This window comes from Ursus americanus, chromosome 1 (assembly GCF_024610735.1).
Source record: "Ursus americanus isolate L20-20 chromosome 1, mUrsAme1.1.p, whole genome shotgun sequence".
NCBI lineage: Eukaryota > Metazoa > Chordata > Mammalia > Carnivora > Ursidae > Ursus > Ursus americanus.
The window spans coordinates 58,038,130-58,053,350 of record NC_142127.1 but is presented as its reverse complement, the minus strand read 5'-3'; the positions used below and the strand labels follow the sequence as shown (position 1 = coordinate 58,053,350).

Genomic DNA, 15,221 nt, shown 5'->3' with positions numbered 1-15,221 from the left:
CCAAGCCAGGATTAAAATTTCCTCCCGTCAGCTTGACTGTCTTATTATGTCTGTCCAACCTGGAACAACCACTCTTAACTCTTAAGACTCTTCCCAAGGGCTGCAACTAGGACCCCCTTTTCTTGAAGGCTGAAAATACCTGAACTGAATCTGGGTTCTACTAGGGAGAAAATAATAAAAAGGCCAAAGTGGTTTCTGGGAAGGCTCACAGCTATGTGCACTAGAGGAAGTTTCAGTCCAGATCCCGGATGGATGTTCACGCCGCACTCAGTAGTTTCCTCCTCCTGTATTGCTCCGAAGTTGGTGTCATCGCATCGTCATCCGGTTTAGCAGAGATGATTCTGCCAACAGACTAGAGATGAGGAAGGAAGAGACGGCCTAGGAGAAAGGACGCTGGTACATGAAGAAACCTAATGGAAGGCAGAGGAAATGATAAGGATGTGCTTGCTTTCTTTTGTATTGGAGAGAAGAGTTTTATGTCCTGTGGCTCTTTTTCCCCTAGATTTGATAATATTATTGAATATTATATTTAGTTTAACATAAAATTAGAGCATTTCATAAAGCAAATTTAGAATTTTCTTATATATTTGTGCCGAATGGCTAATTATTAGCTGCCTAACACTCCTCCTACAGGCAAAATTATAAAACTGCATCTTCTGCGTATAAAACCATTTTAGTATGTATATTAGCTAAATATTTATATTTTAAAAGTTTTTTGGGCGAAGGACTGAATAAATGTGTGGATACTTGAAAAGCGTTAGAGTCTTCCTGCCTGTGTCCCAGTGCAGTTTTGTAGTTTGAGTCAGATAATATATTTGAAACTACCTTGTATATTACGAAGTGCCACAGAAGGATGGTCATAATGCTGTGCATGTCTGTGTCATAAATTATGTAATAGGCTCAGTTCACACTTTAAAAGAAAAAATGTATGAAAGAGTAAAACAGAAAGGTACATATTTTCTGCATGTCCAGTGTGACCATTATTTTAACATATCTTGTGTGCATTGCTGAGTCTAAGTGAAATATAAATTACATAATAAATTCTACATGATGATAGATTCACTAGGAGATAGTGCTTAGATAAATGAGGCAGGATTTGAAACATTCTAGCTGTACATGTACATTTTAAAGGATTTTTTCTACAAAGTTCTTTTAAAAAATGAGTAGCAAAATTAATAGTTGGACTAAAAAAATGGGTAGAGGAACTCAAAAGCCATTTTCCCAAAGAAGACATCCAGATGGCCAACAAGGACATGAAGAGGTGCTCAACATCACTCATCATCAAGGAACTGCCAATCAAAACTGCAGTGAAATACATCCCCTCACACCTGTTAGAACGGCTATTATCAAAGAGACAAGTGTTGGTGAGGATGTGGAGAGAAGGGAACCCTTGTGCACTGCTGGTGGGAATGTAACGTAGTGCAGCCACTGCGGAAAACAGTATGGAGGTTCCTCAAAAATTTAAAAGTAGAGCTACCATATGACCCAGCAATTCCACTTCTGGGTATTTATCTGAAGGAGAAAAAAAAGACTAACTCAAAAAGATAGCTGCACTCCCATGATCATTGCAGCATTATTTACAATAGCCAAGACATGGAAGCAAACTAAGTGTCCATCAGTGGATGAATGGAAAAGAAAATGTGGTATCTGTGTGTGTGTGTGGGGGGGGAAATATTATCTGGTCATAAAAAAGAAGGAACTCCTGACATTTGTAACAACATGAATGGACCTGAGGGCATTATGCTAAGTGAAATAAGTCAGACAAAGATAAATTACCATTTGATCTCACTTATATGTGTAATCTTCTTTTTTTTTAAAGATTTTATTTATTTATTTGACAGAGATAGAGACAGCCAGCGAGAGAGGGAACACAAGCAGGGGGAGTGGGAGAGGAAGAAGCAGGCTCATAGAGGAGGAGCCTGATGTGGGGCTCGATCCCAGAACGCTGGGATCACGCCCTGAGCCGAAGGCAGACGCTTAACCGCTGTGCCACCCAGGCGCCCCTTATATGTGTAATCTTAACAAAAACAAAAGACAAAAACAAACCCCCCAACTGAACACATAGGTATAGAGAACAGATTGTTGATTGCCAGAGGTGGGAGGTGGGGAGTGGGAGACATGAGTGAAGGGTGTCAGAAGGTACAAACTTCCAGTTAAAAAAAAAAAAAAGTCACCACATTAATAAAAATATACTTTTCATTTTGTTTACTGCTAAAACCCTAACTACTTCTGAATATAGATCAGCATCTTTTGAAATCCCTGAGCTGAAGCCCCCTCCCCGCCCAGTATCTTATCTAACAATGGTATCAGAAGAACTTCAGGAACTTCAGGAAGAACTTAGAACGGAGGCTTTTTTTTTTTCCCCCAATAACTTGTTGGCTTTTGAATCGAAGAAGAACATGTGCGGTGAGCCCAAGCTGGCCTGTAATACTGTTTCTTTATCTTTCTCCCCAAACAGAGCAGACTTTAGGAATTACATTATTTCAAGTGTGAGAGAGTTTTCGAGAGATTATAGTTTCATGGGATAATTCATAGAACAATAAAGTGTAAAAAGGCAACAGAAATCCGAGTGGAACTAACTTTAGGGGCCGTCTAGCTTCATTTCCCCCATGTGGTGGACTGTCGGTGTGGCCCTGCTCATTGGACGGGCTCTCAGCCTTTGCTCGGGTACCCAAGCTTGGGTGTCAGTGTCTGCCGTTACTGGATAATACTGCTAGTCGTTCTTGAGTTCAGGGTCGCTGTGCCTTGTGCATGTCAGAAAAGGCACCTTTTTTGTGCTGATGTAAAGGTGCCCTTCTTTCTGGGCTGACTCCGCGCCAGGCCACCAGCATGTAGAGTTAGGTACACTGGCTAGATCGCAAACGTATCTGCCTCTTCGGCCAAACGCCTTTGTGCAGGGCGTAAACTGCGGGGAGAACTTGTGAGCTGACTTTTGCCTCCTTGTAATTTTTAGAGTCGATGTCCTCTTTTGTAGTAATACAAAATAAATGTGTCCCGTCTTGTGTATAGGAGTCACTGAAATATTTGAAACAGATAATATGTCTGCCCTTAATCTTTCTTGTTCATGGTAGGCAATTCCATCTTTTTCAGTCAATTTTTGTGTTAACAAAGCTGCTGGACCTCATCATACCATCATTATCAGGGTCAAGGACACTTCTCTGAATTTAGCCTTGATCTCTGCCAACTCAGGGCTCATGGGAGTGCCTGGTCACCAGATAATTTTTACTTCCTATCTGGCCCTGGTGGAATTGCCAAGAAAGTGGAGTTTATTGTCACTTTTTCCCCCCCTGCCTCTACGGTCATGAGTTTAATTTATGATACTTTTACCAAATCTCCTCTTGGGATTTTTTTTCTCTTTGGCTCTTTGTCTCTACTTAAAGCCTTCCCTCCTTGGAAATGCCTCTTGCTATTCCTGATCTTGCCCAGCAGAAAGCTAGGCAATTTGATAAAATTCAGTCACAAAAGATGCTAGTAGCTGAGGCTTTCTTTCTTCCCAATTTTACCTGCATTTTCATTAAGATCTGGAGAGTACCCGATCATGCATCCTATCCAGCTAAAGAGAGATTTCTGGGTGAAAGGTTCTTTTTGTTATTCCTTAAATAATTGTGGATGTATATGACAAATCCTGTTTCTGATACTCAGATGTCTGGGAGTTAGAGGTTTGTCTCTGGGGACAGTGAAGATTCATCAGTGGAGATTATATAGAAAAAGGATGTGATCGAATACGTGAGAAAGTCATTCTGGGGAGAGTAGGATAAGTGTTGGAGGGAGGCTGGGGAAGAGACCGTTGTACTATCTACATTAAAAAACACTGGTGGCTAGATCAAGGGCACTGGCTTGAGATGGGATGCTATAGCAACAAGACCAAAACAACTGGTCTTGACCTTGGAGTGGTTGTGGAGAGTGAGGAGGGAGACAAGCGAGGAAGTAATTTTTCTGTCTTGGGTAGCAAGGAGGAGATGATGGAACACAGAGAACAAAGTATTTGAGAGGCATCCGAAGGTGGAAATGACAGATTCCATTTGGAGCTTACTACGTCAGAAGCACCTTTAGGACAGGAAAGAAAATGCCATCTCAGTATCTTATCCCATTATAGGCTTTTATCACCAGACCAAGAAATGTTTCTTTAAGACCAAGTCTCATCTGATTTTACTTCAGCCTATTTCCTCATTCAGCATTAACCTCAAGACATTACTTTCCTCCAATCTTGTCTTCTTGATGAAGTAGTGTATCCGTTGAAGGTTAGGGTCGGTGGGGAATCCCAGCACTGAGAACTGAGTTCGAAGCCTTGCAAAGAATGGAGTCTCCAGATTTCCTGAATAGAAGGAGCATAGGGTGTCATTCTCATCAGAAAAGGAAAGCAAGTGAAAGAAAAGGCTAGTGACCTTTTAAAACTGCATTTGCCTAGCAGTGTACTCCTTATGTTTACTTGGCATGGGATGATTTGAATCTGGCTCTTTCTGACTCTAAGGCCCATAATATTCTGTCTAAATACATCAGTTTCTTCTACTGTATCTGAATAGCAGTCCAGATTATTCTCTACCCATTTTCCCTGCATTATTTTTCTTTATAAACACTTACTACTACTTCATATCGTGCACTCATGTTTTAAAATTAGTGTCTAGTGTCTGCCTCCAGAATATGAGCCCCTGATGCCAAGGACTTCCTTCCTTTGTTCATTTTCCTAATATATTGTGATCAAGTTTCTTTCATCTTTTCTCTTTGTTCCAGGTCACTATTTTTTTTAACTTTTCTAATGTTATTTTAAAATTACTCTTCTTAGATAAATTGCATCAATATATTGTCAAATTCCACCTGCAAGATCAAAGAAGTAGAATATTATTTAAAATTTTTTCCTGAATAAAGATAGCATTTAGCTAAGTGAAATAAGTCTGAGAAACAAACTGAGGGCTTCAGAGGGGAGGAGGGTGGGGGAATGGGATAGGCTGGTGATGGGTAGTAAGGAGGGCACGTATTGCATGGTGCACTGGGTGTTATATGCAACTAATGAATCATGGAACTTTACATCAAAAACCAGGGATGTACTGTATGGTGACTAACATAATATAATAAAAAAATATTAAAATAAATAAATAAATGAAGATAGCATTTAGCCATAGCTTAATTTTAAAGCTAATTTGATACTGGATTTGAAAAGCTTTATCAAAGTAAGCTTTAGCATATAAGCAAGACTTGATAAACTGATTCTCAGCAAAAATATTTCTTCATAATATCATTAAATATTTTCAGTGTGTGTATGTATATAACATTTTATTTTGTATTTTTAAGTTGCAAGTACTTGCTGAGGTTATAAATGATCAACCCAATCATTTATGATAACTTAACTTTCCAACTTTATTAATATGAATATTTTATACTTAGTTTTCTCCTAGCTTTCTTCTGATTAGAATTTAATATAGAGAAGTTTTATTCATGTGAATGTTAACAGCATTTGAATAAGCTGTGGGAGAATTACAATGTAATGCTGCTGGATACAGAATGATTCTTTTAGACACCAAGACTAATAATTCTTAACAATATCTAAAAACATTGTAGGAAAAGCTTGAACCATGCTGGCACCAGGGACAGACAGGCATGAAAGATTAATGTAATCTTGCATATAATGATGCACATTCTTACACAAAAAATCCATCTGCAATGTCATGTCAGTCAGCAGAAATCTTTGATGGGTGGATACAGCTGGGCTGTCTCTTCTGGCAGCGCTGCCCTAGAAAATGCTAAATGTGGTTGGGATGCCTGGTGCCATCTGCAGTGTGCCAGTTTATCCTGTCTCCACTGGCGTTTCCAATACCGCGTAGGGCCTCACGACTGTAGAGACAGCGATAGGGAGTGACAGATTCATTTCCTCAGAGGCTCCGGCTCTGGTGGGTCCCTGCCACCCTCCTCCTCAGCTTCGGGTCTGTTATCATTGGGGTTGGCTTTGCTTCGTTATTTTCACATCCAGCTCCTCCTCTTTTTAGTCTAGCAGTTCCAGATACCCGTTCTTCTCGTATGTAAATCTTACATTAACCTTTCAACTAATGTATTCATGTAAGGTTGCCAAAGCGATTTAACATTGGCTGTTTGATGCCAGCTAATATGCCTTATTTTCAAAATACTGCTGCTCTTAGGCTTCTGATGTAAAGGAAATGTATCTTCTTTATAATATCAGGAAGGGAACGCTGAACAGACAAGCACCAAGAGAAACGATCTAACTGCTGTGTGTGGGATAGCCCCGAATGACTTACGTAGTTGGAACAAATATATGACCCTCTTTTACATAAAGCTATAAAACACATCAGGCAAGTAACACTTAATCCTCTTTCCCATGATTAAAATATAAATATTCAAGGATAAATGTTGTTTTATGACCCGACCATATGTTTATGATATTATTTTGCCAAACTAAGTTAAAGAGTGTAGATTGTTGTTTAAAACTTTCACCTGTTTTTTGGTTTTTGTTTTTAAATAGTAACTGAATATGCAGGGCATGCTCTGGCACTGCTGAGGGATTGTGAACTCCAGGAATTTGATGGGTAGGTTATACTATCAATCTATTTGTGTCACATGGCGTATGTTATAAAATGTTTTCATTAGTTTTTCGCCACGTATTTGGGACTTATAAATACTTCGGTATTTGTGGTGTATGTAATTAGACTATTTCATTCATAGCTATGTAATAACAATTAATGAGGACACTGTGGCACGGTCCTCTAGCTCTCAGGACCGGGCATAGGAATACAAAAGGAGAAATCTGTAAGTACCGGGAAGTCAGAGAGGACCACATTATACTGACCTAATGTGCGTATATGGGGAGGTGTAGTCCTTAATTCTTAGCTTTAACCCTGTGAGTATCTAGAAAAGCATTGATAGAAGGTCATATGGTATAACTGTATTGTGATCCTCTTTTGAAAATTTATGGATAGTGTTAATAGCTACCCACTGGTTCATTTGGCTGTGATTGCATGTAAATATTTTATAAATACAAATACATTGGGGTGCCTGGGTGGCTCAGTCAGTTAAGCATCTGCCTGCTGCTCAGGTCATGATCTCAGGGTCCTGGGATGGAGCCCCACATCGTGCTCCCTGCTCAGTGGGTAGTCTGCTTCTCCCTCTCCCTCTGCCCCTTATCCCCTGCTTGTGCACTCACTCTCTTTCTCTCTCTCTCAAATTAATAAATAAAATCATATATATATATATGTATATATATATACACATATATATGTATATATATATTATTTTCAGTATAAATAAAAGATGCTAATTTTAATTCTTTTATAATTTAGTGGCTACGAATTAAGTGTGCTATCCAGAGTAGGCATTGGAAAGTGTGTTTTGTAGTACATTGCTGGAGTGTGTAGAAATTGTTCACTGTCATGCAAACATTAGAAACAAGGCAAGTGACATACTTTAATAACCATTTTTAAAAAGTAGGCAAATCAGTTTGCTAAAGTGATGGATTGATGTGTAAGACAAAAACACTTTAGGGAAGATTTTTTACAAAGGTTGATATTTCAGGGTTTTAAAAGGTGGCAAGTATGTGAATTATCTGTGTCACATGGTGATGGGCAGGAAACAAAATATAATATCAGGAAGGACAGTTTTATCTTTGAACTGTAGAATGAAAGGCTTTGGTCTTCCCAAAAAACTATTAGAATATTTTAGGAAGGAAAGTGGTGCAATCAAAATGGAGCATTAGCGGGGTTGTATTTCCAGAAATGCTTAATATTTTTTGATAAGAAACAATATCAGTGGATGGAGAAGAAAGTTTGACAAGTAAAACAAGACTTTTCAAAAAGGAATTTGAGAGGAGTAAATGTAGATGGCAACATTATATGAATATTGAGGATGGGGAGTATGAGGTAGGAGATTATTTAAGAGCTTTATACTTAAAGCTAGACAGATTGATTAACAGGCTACTTTTGGCAAATTATCTTGCAAGTATACAATTTAAGAATAGTAATTAGGGGAGTCTTGCCCACAAGCTACCACTTTAATATGCTGCATAGTCCTGAAACACAGCTTGCAAGTATAGAAGTGTGGCTGTATTGCAAATAAGTCCTTTCTTCAAAACGTGATTATATAAATAATGAGGGTAACAGATATCATAGATATTAGACCTGGTCTTGCCCATCAGAATTTTGAAGTATTCCATCAAATGTGCTATGTATAAATAAGTTCCATTGGTAATTATTACTATGTAAAGATCAAGAAGAATTTTGCAGAGGGGCGCCTGGGTGGCTCAGTCCGTTAAGCATCTGCCTTCTGCTCAGGTCATGATCTTGGGGTCCTGGGATCGAGCCCCGCATTGGGCTCCCTGCTCAGAGATTGTGTTTCTCCCTCTCCCTCTGCCCCTCCTCACCACTTGTGATTTCTCTTTCTCTCAAATAAATAAATAAAATCTTTAAAAAAAGAGAAGAATTTTGCAGAATGATGAAAGTAATTTTTTTTCTCTAGCTGAATATACTTAATTCTTGTTTATCTCACATGGCAGGTGTTGTTATTTAACGGTGTGGCCCTGAAAGGTACACTGATCTTTTAGTTATTATCCACATTTTTTTAACCACAAAGTTTGACCTAACTATTCTGTGATTTCAGTTCAATGATTTAACGGTTTCTGAATCCCGCAGCATGCTGATTTATTTAGGACTTATAATAATTTAAAATTTCTATTGAAAATCATCTCTTTTGTAAGATTCCTTAAGTATCTCATTTATTTTCATGGGCCCAGTTTTTCCACTGGGAGATGGGAAAACTTGGTAAAAATCGTCATTTTAAGTCAGTCCACTTAGAATTATATAGATTAGGTATATGTGGAGAACAATGGAAATATAGTTTCTTTAGACATTTTACGAGAAAAATTCTTTGTATGAATTTTGTTTTGTTTTTTAGATTCCACATATGTGTGAAATCATTGTATTTATCTTTCTCTAACTTATTTCACTTAGCATATTACTCTCTAGGTCCTTCCGTTGTTGCAAATGGCAAGATAACAGAGAACAGATTGGTGGTTGCTGGAGGGGAGGACGGGGGATGGGTGAAATGGATGAGGGAGATGGAGAGGTGCAGACTTCCAGTCATAAATAAGTCAGGGGGATGTAACGTACGGCATGGTGATTATAGTCCATAACAGTGTACTGCATATTTGAAAGTTGCTAAAAGAGATCCTGGAAGTTCTCATCACAAGAAGATAGTTTTTTCGTGACTTTGTATGATGATGGCTGGTAATCAGACTTATTGTGAAGATCATTTTGCAACGCACACAAATACCAAGTCATTATGTTATATACCTGACACTCACAGCATATGTCAGATATACTTCAGTTAAAAAGAAAGAACAATTCTCTAACAAGTTGAAGTATTTGAAAATGGAATGCACTCCATTTGTGAGTTCCCTGTTTTTGAACTTGTTCAAAGAGTGGCTATTGGAACACTTTTTGAGAAAGAGGCCCAAGATTTTCAAGGTAGGGCTAAGCTACCCCCAAGGTTTTGTGATCTTTTGATGAGAGAGGGCATTCCTTCAAGAACTTGAGCCTGAAGCATTTCTGCCTGACTCAAGTGAAGCTATTGATAGAGTGTGATTAGAAAATTGTCTAAAGGTTTTTAGACACAGACCAGAGAGTTTAAGATGCAAGAAATATTCTGTGTCTATTTAATAAAGCAAAGTGGTTTGGTAAATAATGTTTAAGAAATGTTACTTGCTAAGATTTTGGAATTTTTAATGAGTTATATATGTTTCTATGAAGATATTGTGATAAAAAGGCTAACAGGAACACATCTATCAGTACTCAAGACCTCTGTTGTGCAACTCTGGCTTGTTCTAGCAAACACTCTGAGATCCATTGCTCAGACTTGTAGGATTGTCCCTTTTTATTTGCCCCCTATTTTTACTATGCACAGAAAGTTTTGTAAAGGCAAAGAACAGAGTACTATCAGGTGCATAGACTTGAAGCAGTAACGCTTGAATTTACAAGTGTGAACATGGTTAAGCTAATCTATAGCTCTTATGCAGTGGTAAATATACTAATATTTTCCCATTTTGTTTCAAAGTTTTTATTTGAACTTGTTGAATTACACAGTTTTTCTCTTTTTTTTAATTTCACCATGAACTAGACCCATACTGATTTAAACATTATTTGACTAACATTGACAGTTGATCACATTGACCATGATATCTGTATTACTAAGTAAAGTATTAAGTACCTCTTTTCAAAAAAGAAAAAGTTGAAATCAAAATCCAGTAACCTATTGAACATTTCAATGATGATACTGGTTTATAGATGAAGAAACACCCATTTAAAAATTATATAAAGAGATATTTTATGAAGAGAAATAAGGTATCAGCTTCTGGTTGTACTCTTCCAGACAAAATCACTGTATTTGGGGTCATGGCAAGGAGTTTACTTTTTCTGAAAATATAAGATGTATCACATGCAAAGGATTAGTTACTCTAAGGTTTATGTTTTAGGGTAATTCTCAAGTGTTGTTAAATTAACACATTATAAAAGGTTGTGGGTATTTGTTTGCTTTGCCTTTTCTTATAATGTCCAGACTCTTGTGATATGTTTGCATTAAGTGTATCCCCGAGGTTGAGTAACTATTTCTGGAGGTGATCTTAAGGTTCACCTTAATCTTAACATAGTTATCAACATAAATGTATTTTTTTTAACACATTTAATTCTACACTGATTCTATTTCTTTCTTTCTTTCTTTCTTTCTTTCTTTCTTTCTTTCTTTCTTTCTTTCTTTCTTTCTTTCTCTCTCTCTCTCTCTCTCTTCCTTTCTTTCTTTCCTTTCTTTCTTTCTTTCTTTCTTTCTTTCTTTCTTTCTTTCTTTCTTTCTTTCTTTCTTTCTTTCTTTCTTTTAAAGATTTTATTTATTTATTTGACAAGAAAGAGACAGCCAGCGAGAGAGGGAACACGAGCAGGGGGAGTGGGAGAGGAAGAAGCAGGCTCCCAGTGGAGGAGCCTGATGTGGGGCTCGATCCCAGGACCCCGGGATCACGCCCTGAGCCGAAGACAGACGCTTAATGACTGAGCCACCCAGGCGCCCCTATTTTGATTTTCAAAATAGTAAACCTCTCATAAGATGATTTTTCATTAGGTTTCACATGTTGGAAAGGATTGTAATACATGGAATAGTAGTAGTGCAGTTGTCTCTAAGGCCGAATATGTGATGTTTCAAATCCTCCTTCTGTCACTTATGTAATGACCTTGGAAAAGTTACTTAATCTTCCTATGCCTTAGTTTCCTAATTTGAAATGGAAGGTAAAAGTTATCTATTGCATATAGTTATTGTCCAAATTAAATGAGTTAAAACATGGAGGGTACTGAGAACAGTGCTTGGTACACAGTAATTATTCACTAAATGTTATTTTTTTGTTGTAATTATCATTTGTTAAAATTTCAAAATATGTAACATAGAATGTGTTATGACAAAAATCCGAAGGCTTTTGTGGCAGAGTGTGTTCACAGAGGAGCTGTCCCTCTCAGTTCTAGCAGTGAGTGAGCACGTACGAGATGCTCTAACGGGATGCGGGGCTCCAGGGGTCAGCGCTGCCGTGCTGCATGGGAAGGTCAGGGAAGGTCAGGTTCTCCGGTGCTAAGTTAGGTGCTCTGTTGGATGACTTTATGTGGTCCTTTGAGATCACACACACCTCAGCAGGTGGGCATGAATCTGATTGGTATAATTAAATTCATAGAATGTTGGCAAATTTCCGAGATCTTTGAAATCAGATAGACAAGGTTCACATGAAACCTTGGCTTCCCCCTTTATAAAGATGAGGCCAATGGCCTACTTTATAGAATTCTGAGGATTTAACAGAAAAGAACCAACGTATTTTCTGACATAAAGTTGACCCTCCGTAGATAAAATCACTTTTTTCTGAATCAGTGGCCACATTATGAACCCCTAGAATACTTTCAGACCTAAAGTAATACCCCTAGCCAGAAATGACCTGGGTCGTATCCCACCTCCTGGAGTCTCTGATGACGGGGGTGGACCTGGGTCTGCCAGGCTGTGTGCTGTCCTAGGGCTGAACCTCAGCTCTATGCAGGGGCTGGACGGCTGAGAGCAGGGTGGGGGGAGTTGATGGACCTTCAGCCTCTGGGTTCACGAATGTTCAGGGCTTCCTAAACTTACGGAACCATTTAAAACCTGGTGATTGGGGCACCTGGGTGGCAGAGTCAGTTGAGTGTCTGACTCAGTTTGTTTCAAGTCTGATCTCCGGGTCCTGAGATCGAGCCCTACCTCAGACTCCGTGCTGAGCATGGAGTCGCTTGGGTTTCTCTCTCCCTCTCGCTCTGCGCCTCCCTCCTGCCGTTTCTCTAAAATAAATAAATAAATCTTAAAAAAAAAAATAAAACCTGCAACTCATGGTCCATAGGCTGTTTTTTTTTTTTTAAAGATTTTATTTTATTTTATTTTATTCGACAGAGATAGAGACAGCCAGCGAGAGAGGGAACACAAGCAGGGGGAGTGGGAGAGGAAGAAGCAGGCTCCTAGTGGAGGAGCCTGATGTGGGGCTCGATCCCATAACGCCGGGATCACGCCCTGAGCCGAAGGCAGACGCTTAACCGCTGTGCCACCCAGGCGCCCCTATAGGCTGTTTTGTTTGGCACATAGAGATTTTAAATATATTGAATGCTAGTTGATAATTTTGACAAATTGGGAGACTCACCCCAAAATCCAAATCTGTGACTTCTCTAGAAAAATCAGAGGATGAAAAATCTCTAGAAAAATCCAGGGATGCCTCCCAGATGATGTGAGCGGGCTGAACCGAGAATCTGTCCCTCCTTTAGACTCCGTGTGCTCTTCCAGTTTTGCTGGGCCCTTAGAAGCCTCGAGTTATGACACCTCTTTGAGTTTATCATGACACTCAAAACACAAACCGTTCCTCCTTTTGGGTAAATTAATGTGATTTTGCTACCTAAGATTATTTTACGTCTTTTAAATATAAATAATTATGAAACAAATTTCTGAAATTTTATACATTACTTTCATGAATTCCTACCACCACTTCTGCCATAGTCTGCTTACTGTGAGGTCTTTAAAAAATTATTAGCAGTACTGACTAGGGTCAAAAGGGTAGTAGTAATAATTTAAAAAATGCCATCTAGCAGTAATGTCCAAAAGATTAAAAAAAACTCAGGTTTGCAATTACTGTATTTATATACTACTGATGAATAGCTTCTTAAAGTTTCTTTTTTTTTAAATTTTATTTATTTATTTGACAGAGAGAGAGAACGCGCACATATGCAGGGGGATCGGCAGGCAGAGGGAGAGGGAGAAGGAGACTCCACGCTGAGCAGGGAGCCCAACACGGGGCTTGATCCCAGGACCCCAGGATCATGACCCGAGCTGAAGGCAGCTGCTTAACCGACTGAGCCACCCAGGCGACCCCAAAGTTTCATTTTTTACATGACTTCTACAACTGTCTGTCTTTTCAGAGCTGTATTGAAAATTGGCAGTTGGTTAAATGAATTACACATGACTATTAAGATATAAGGAGAACAATATACTTCCGGATATTAACAGAGCAAAACACAGGTTCGATGTCAATGAACATGTTCAAATGTTTTAATGCCTCTTAACCCACTTAAAAATATTTTGTCTGTGGGGTATCGTGTAGGTATTATGTCTGCGAAGTAGACTTGAGCAGTGCAGTGCTAGAGCCTTCTTACTTGTTGACGCTTGCTGAAATGCTGGAAAGTGCGTGTGAGTAATCACGTTGAGTGTAGAAGGCTACTATATTGAAGTTGAGATTTCATGAATTACGACCAATTATTTTAAAGCATTGCATTCTTCATTTCTTGTTTTCTAGCGTCGTCTGTGTTGGTGGAGATGGATCTGCCAGTGAAGTTGCCCATGCTTTGCTTCTGAGAGCCCAGAAGAGTGCTGGGAAGGAGACAGACAGCCTCCTCACCCCTGTCCGGGCGCAGCTTCCACTTGGGTTGATACCAGCAGGCAAGCGAGCGCCCGTGGATTTGCTAAATGGAGCCTCTCCTCCTCTCTTTTGGTTTCCCCTCCTAACCTAGACAGTGTAACACAGAGCTCAATGCACACGCTTCCAATTGAAAAGGCCCAAGTTTGGCATCTCCACTAGCACGCGTGAGACTTCAGACAAGTTCCTTAATTTCCTTGAGTTTCCTTTTTCCAGTCTGTAAAGAAGATACACATATGTTCACCTCAGCCTCATTTTTCCAGTCTGTAAAAACGATACTCACATAGTCACCTCAGGCTCATTTTTCCAATCTGTAAAGAAGATACACATATATTCACCTCATTCTAAGTTATTATGATATTAGATGGTGTGTGGGGAGGATTTAAGACATAGGTAAACAGTCAGCAAATGGGATAATTATTACTCGACCTTCCCCTATAGAGATCTGATGATCCCACAGCCCCAGGTAGGAAATGTCACAACAGGGCCACTGTAGTCAAGCTGCTTACAGTGTCCTGTGAAGTAAAATGTGGTAACTCCCATTATCGGAGTATAAAGAGATAACCTGGGGTTGAGAGTGCCGAAAAGATCCATTCTCACTGCTGTATTGCCAGCAGCTAGCATAGAACATGACACAGTGAACGCTCAGTAATGTTGTTTAAGTGAATGAACGTAAAGAAGACGCTAATAGAGCCAGTGCCACTTGAATTAGGCCTAACAGTGGGTGGGATCTGGCCTGAAGAGGATGAGTTATTTTCTTCATTGCAGAAATAATGCCAAAGCGAAATCCAGGAGCATGGAGAAATAGAAAACAGGCCATTGGTTGGGTGATGATGGGATCAAAATTGTCCCAAACTGTGGTGGCTCCAGGATGCCACAGGGAGGGGTCTGAATTGTATTTGAGAAACAGTAGGGAACAATGGGAGATTGAGAGCAAGGGAACACCCTGCTGGGAGCCTTTCTAGGAGAATTTGCGATTAGGGGAAGGGAGGGGGAAAACGGTCAGAGCCTGGGAGAACAGCTGGAGCAGCCCTGGCTTCCAGAAGAGAGGAAAACGTCTTTCACAAGTTTATTACGTTATGCCACTCACTCTTCCAAAATTATTTAAACAAACAGTAGTGATGGAAAGTGATTATTTCTTTTTATTTGGAAAACCTCACATGCTATTCTCTGCACAAGAACAGCAGAAACAATGATTATTTCCTATGAAAACAGGAAGTAATGTACCTAGGTAAAAAATTCAACATTCTATCCATTTGATAACCACATTCATTTAGTA

At 39.2% G+C, this 15,221-nt stretch overlaps 1 protein-coding gene across 1 annotated transcript in view; it reads left to right on the top strand.

The window, feature by feature from the left end:
• CERKL (CERK like autophagy regulator) overlaps positions 1-15,221 on the top strand; it is a 117,555-nt gene that overhangs the window by 81,688 nt on the left and 20,646 nt on the right. Inside the window, exons 4-5 of the mRNA XM_045806247.2 lie at positions 6,473-6,536; positions 13,823-13,965. Coding sequence (XP_045662203.1) covers positions 6,473-6,536; positions 13,823-13,965 — 207 coding nt within the window. The remainder of the gene's footprint in view (positions 1-6,472; positions 6,537-13,822; positions 13,966-15,221) is intronic.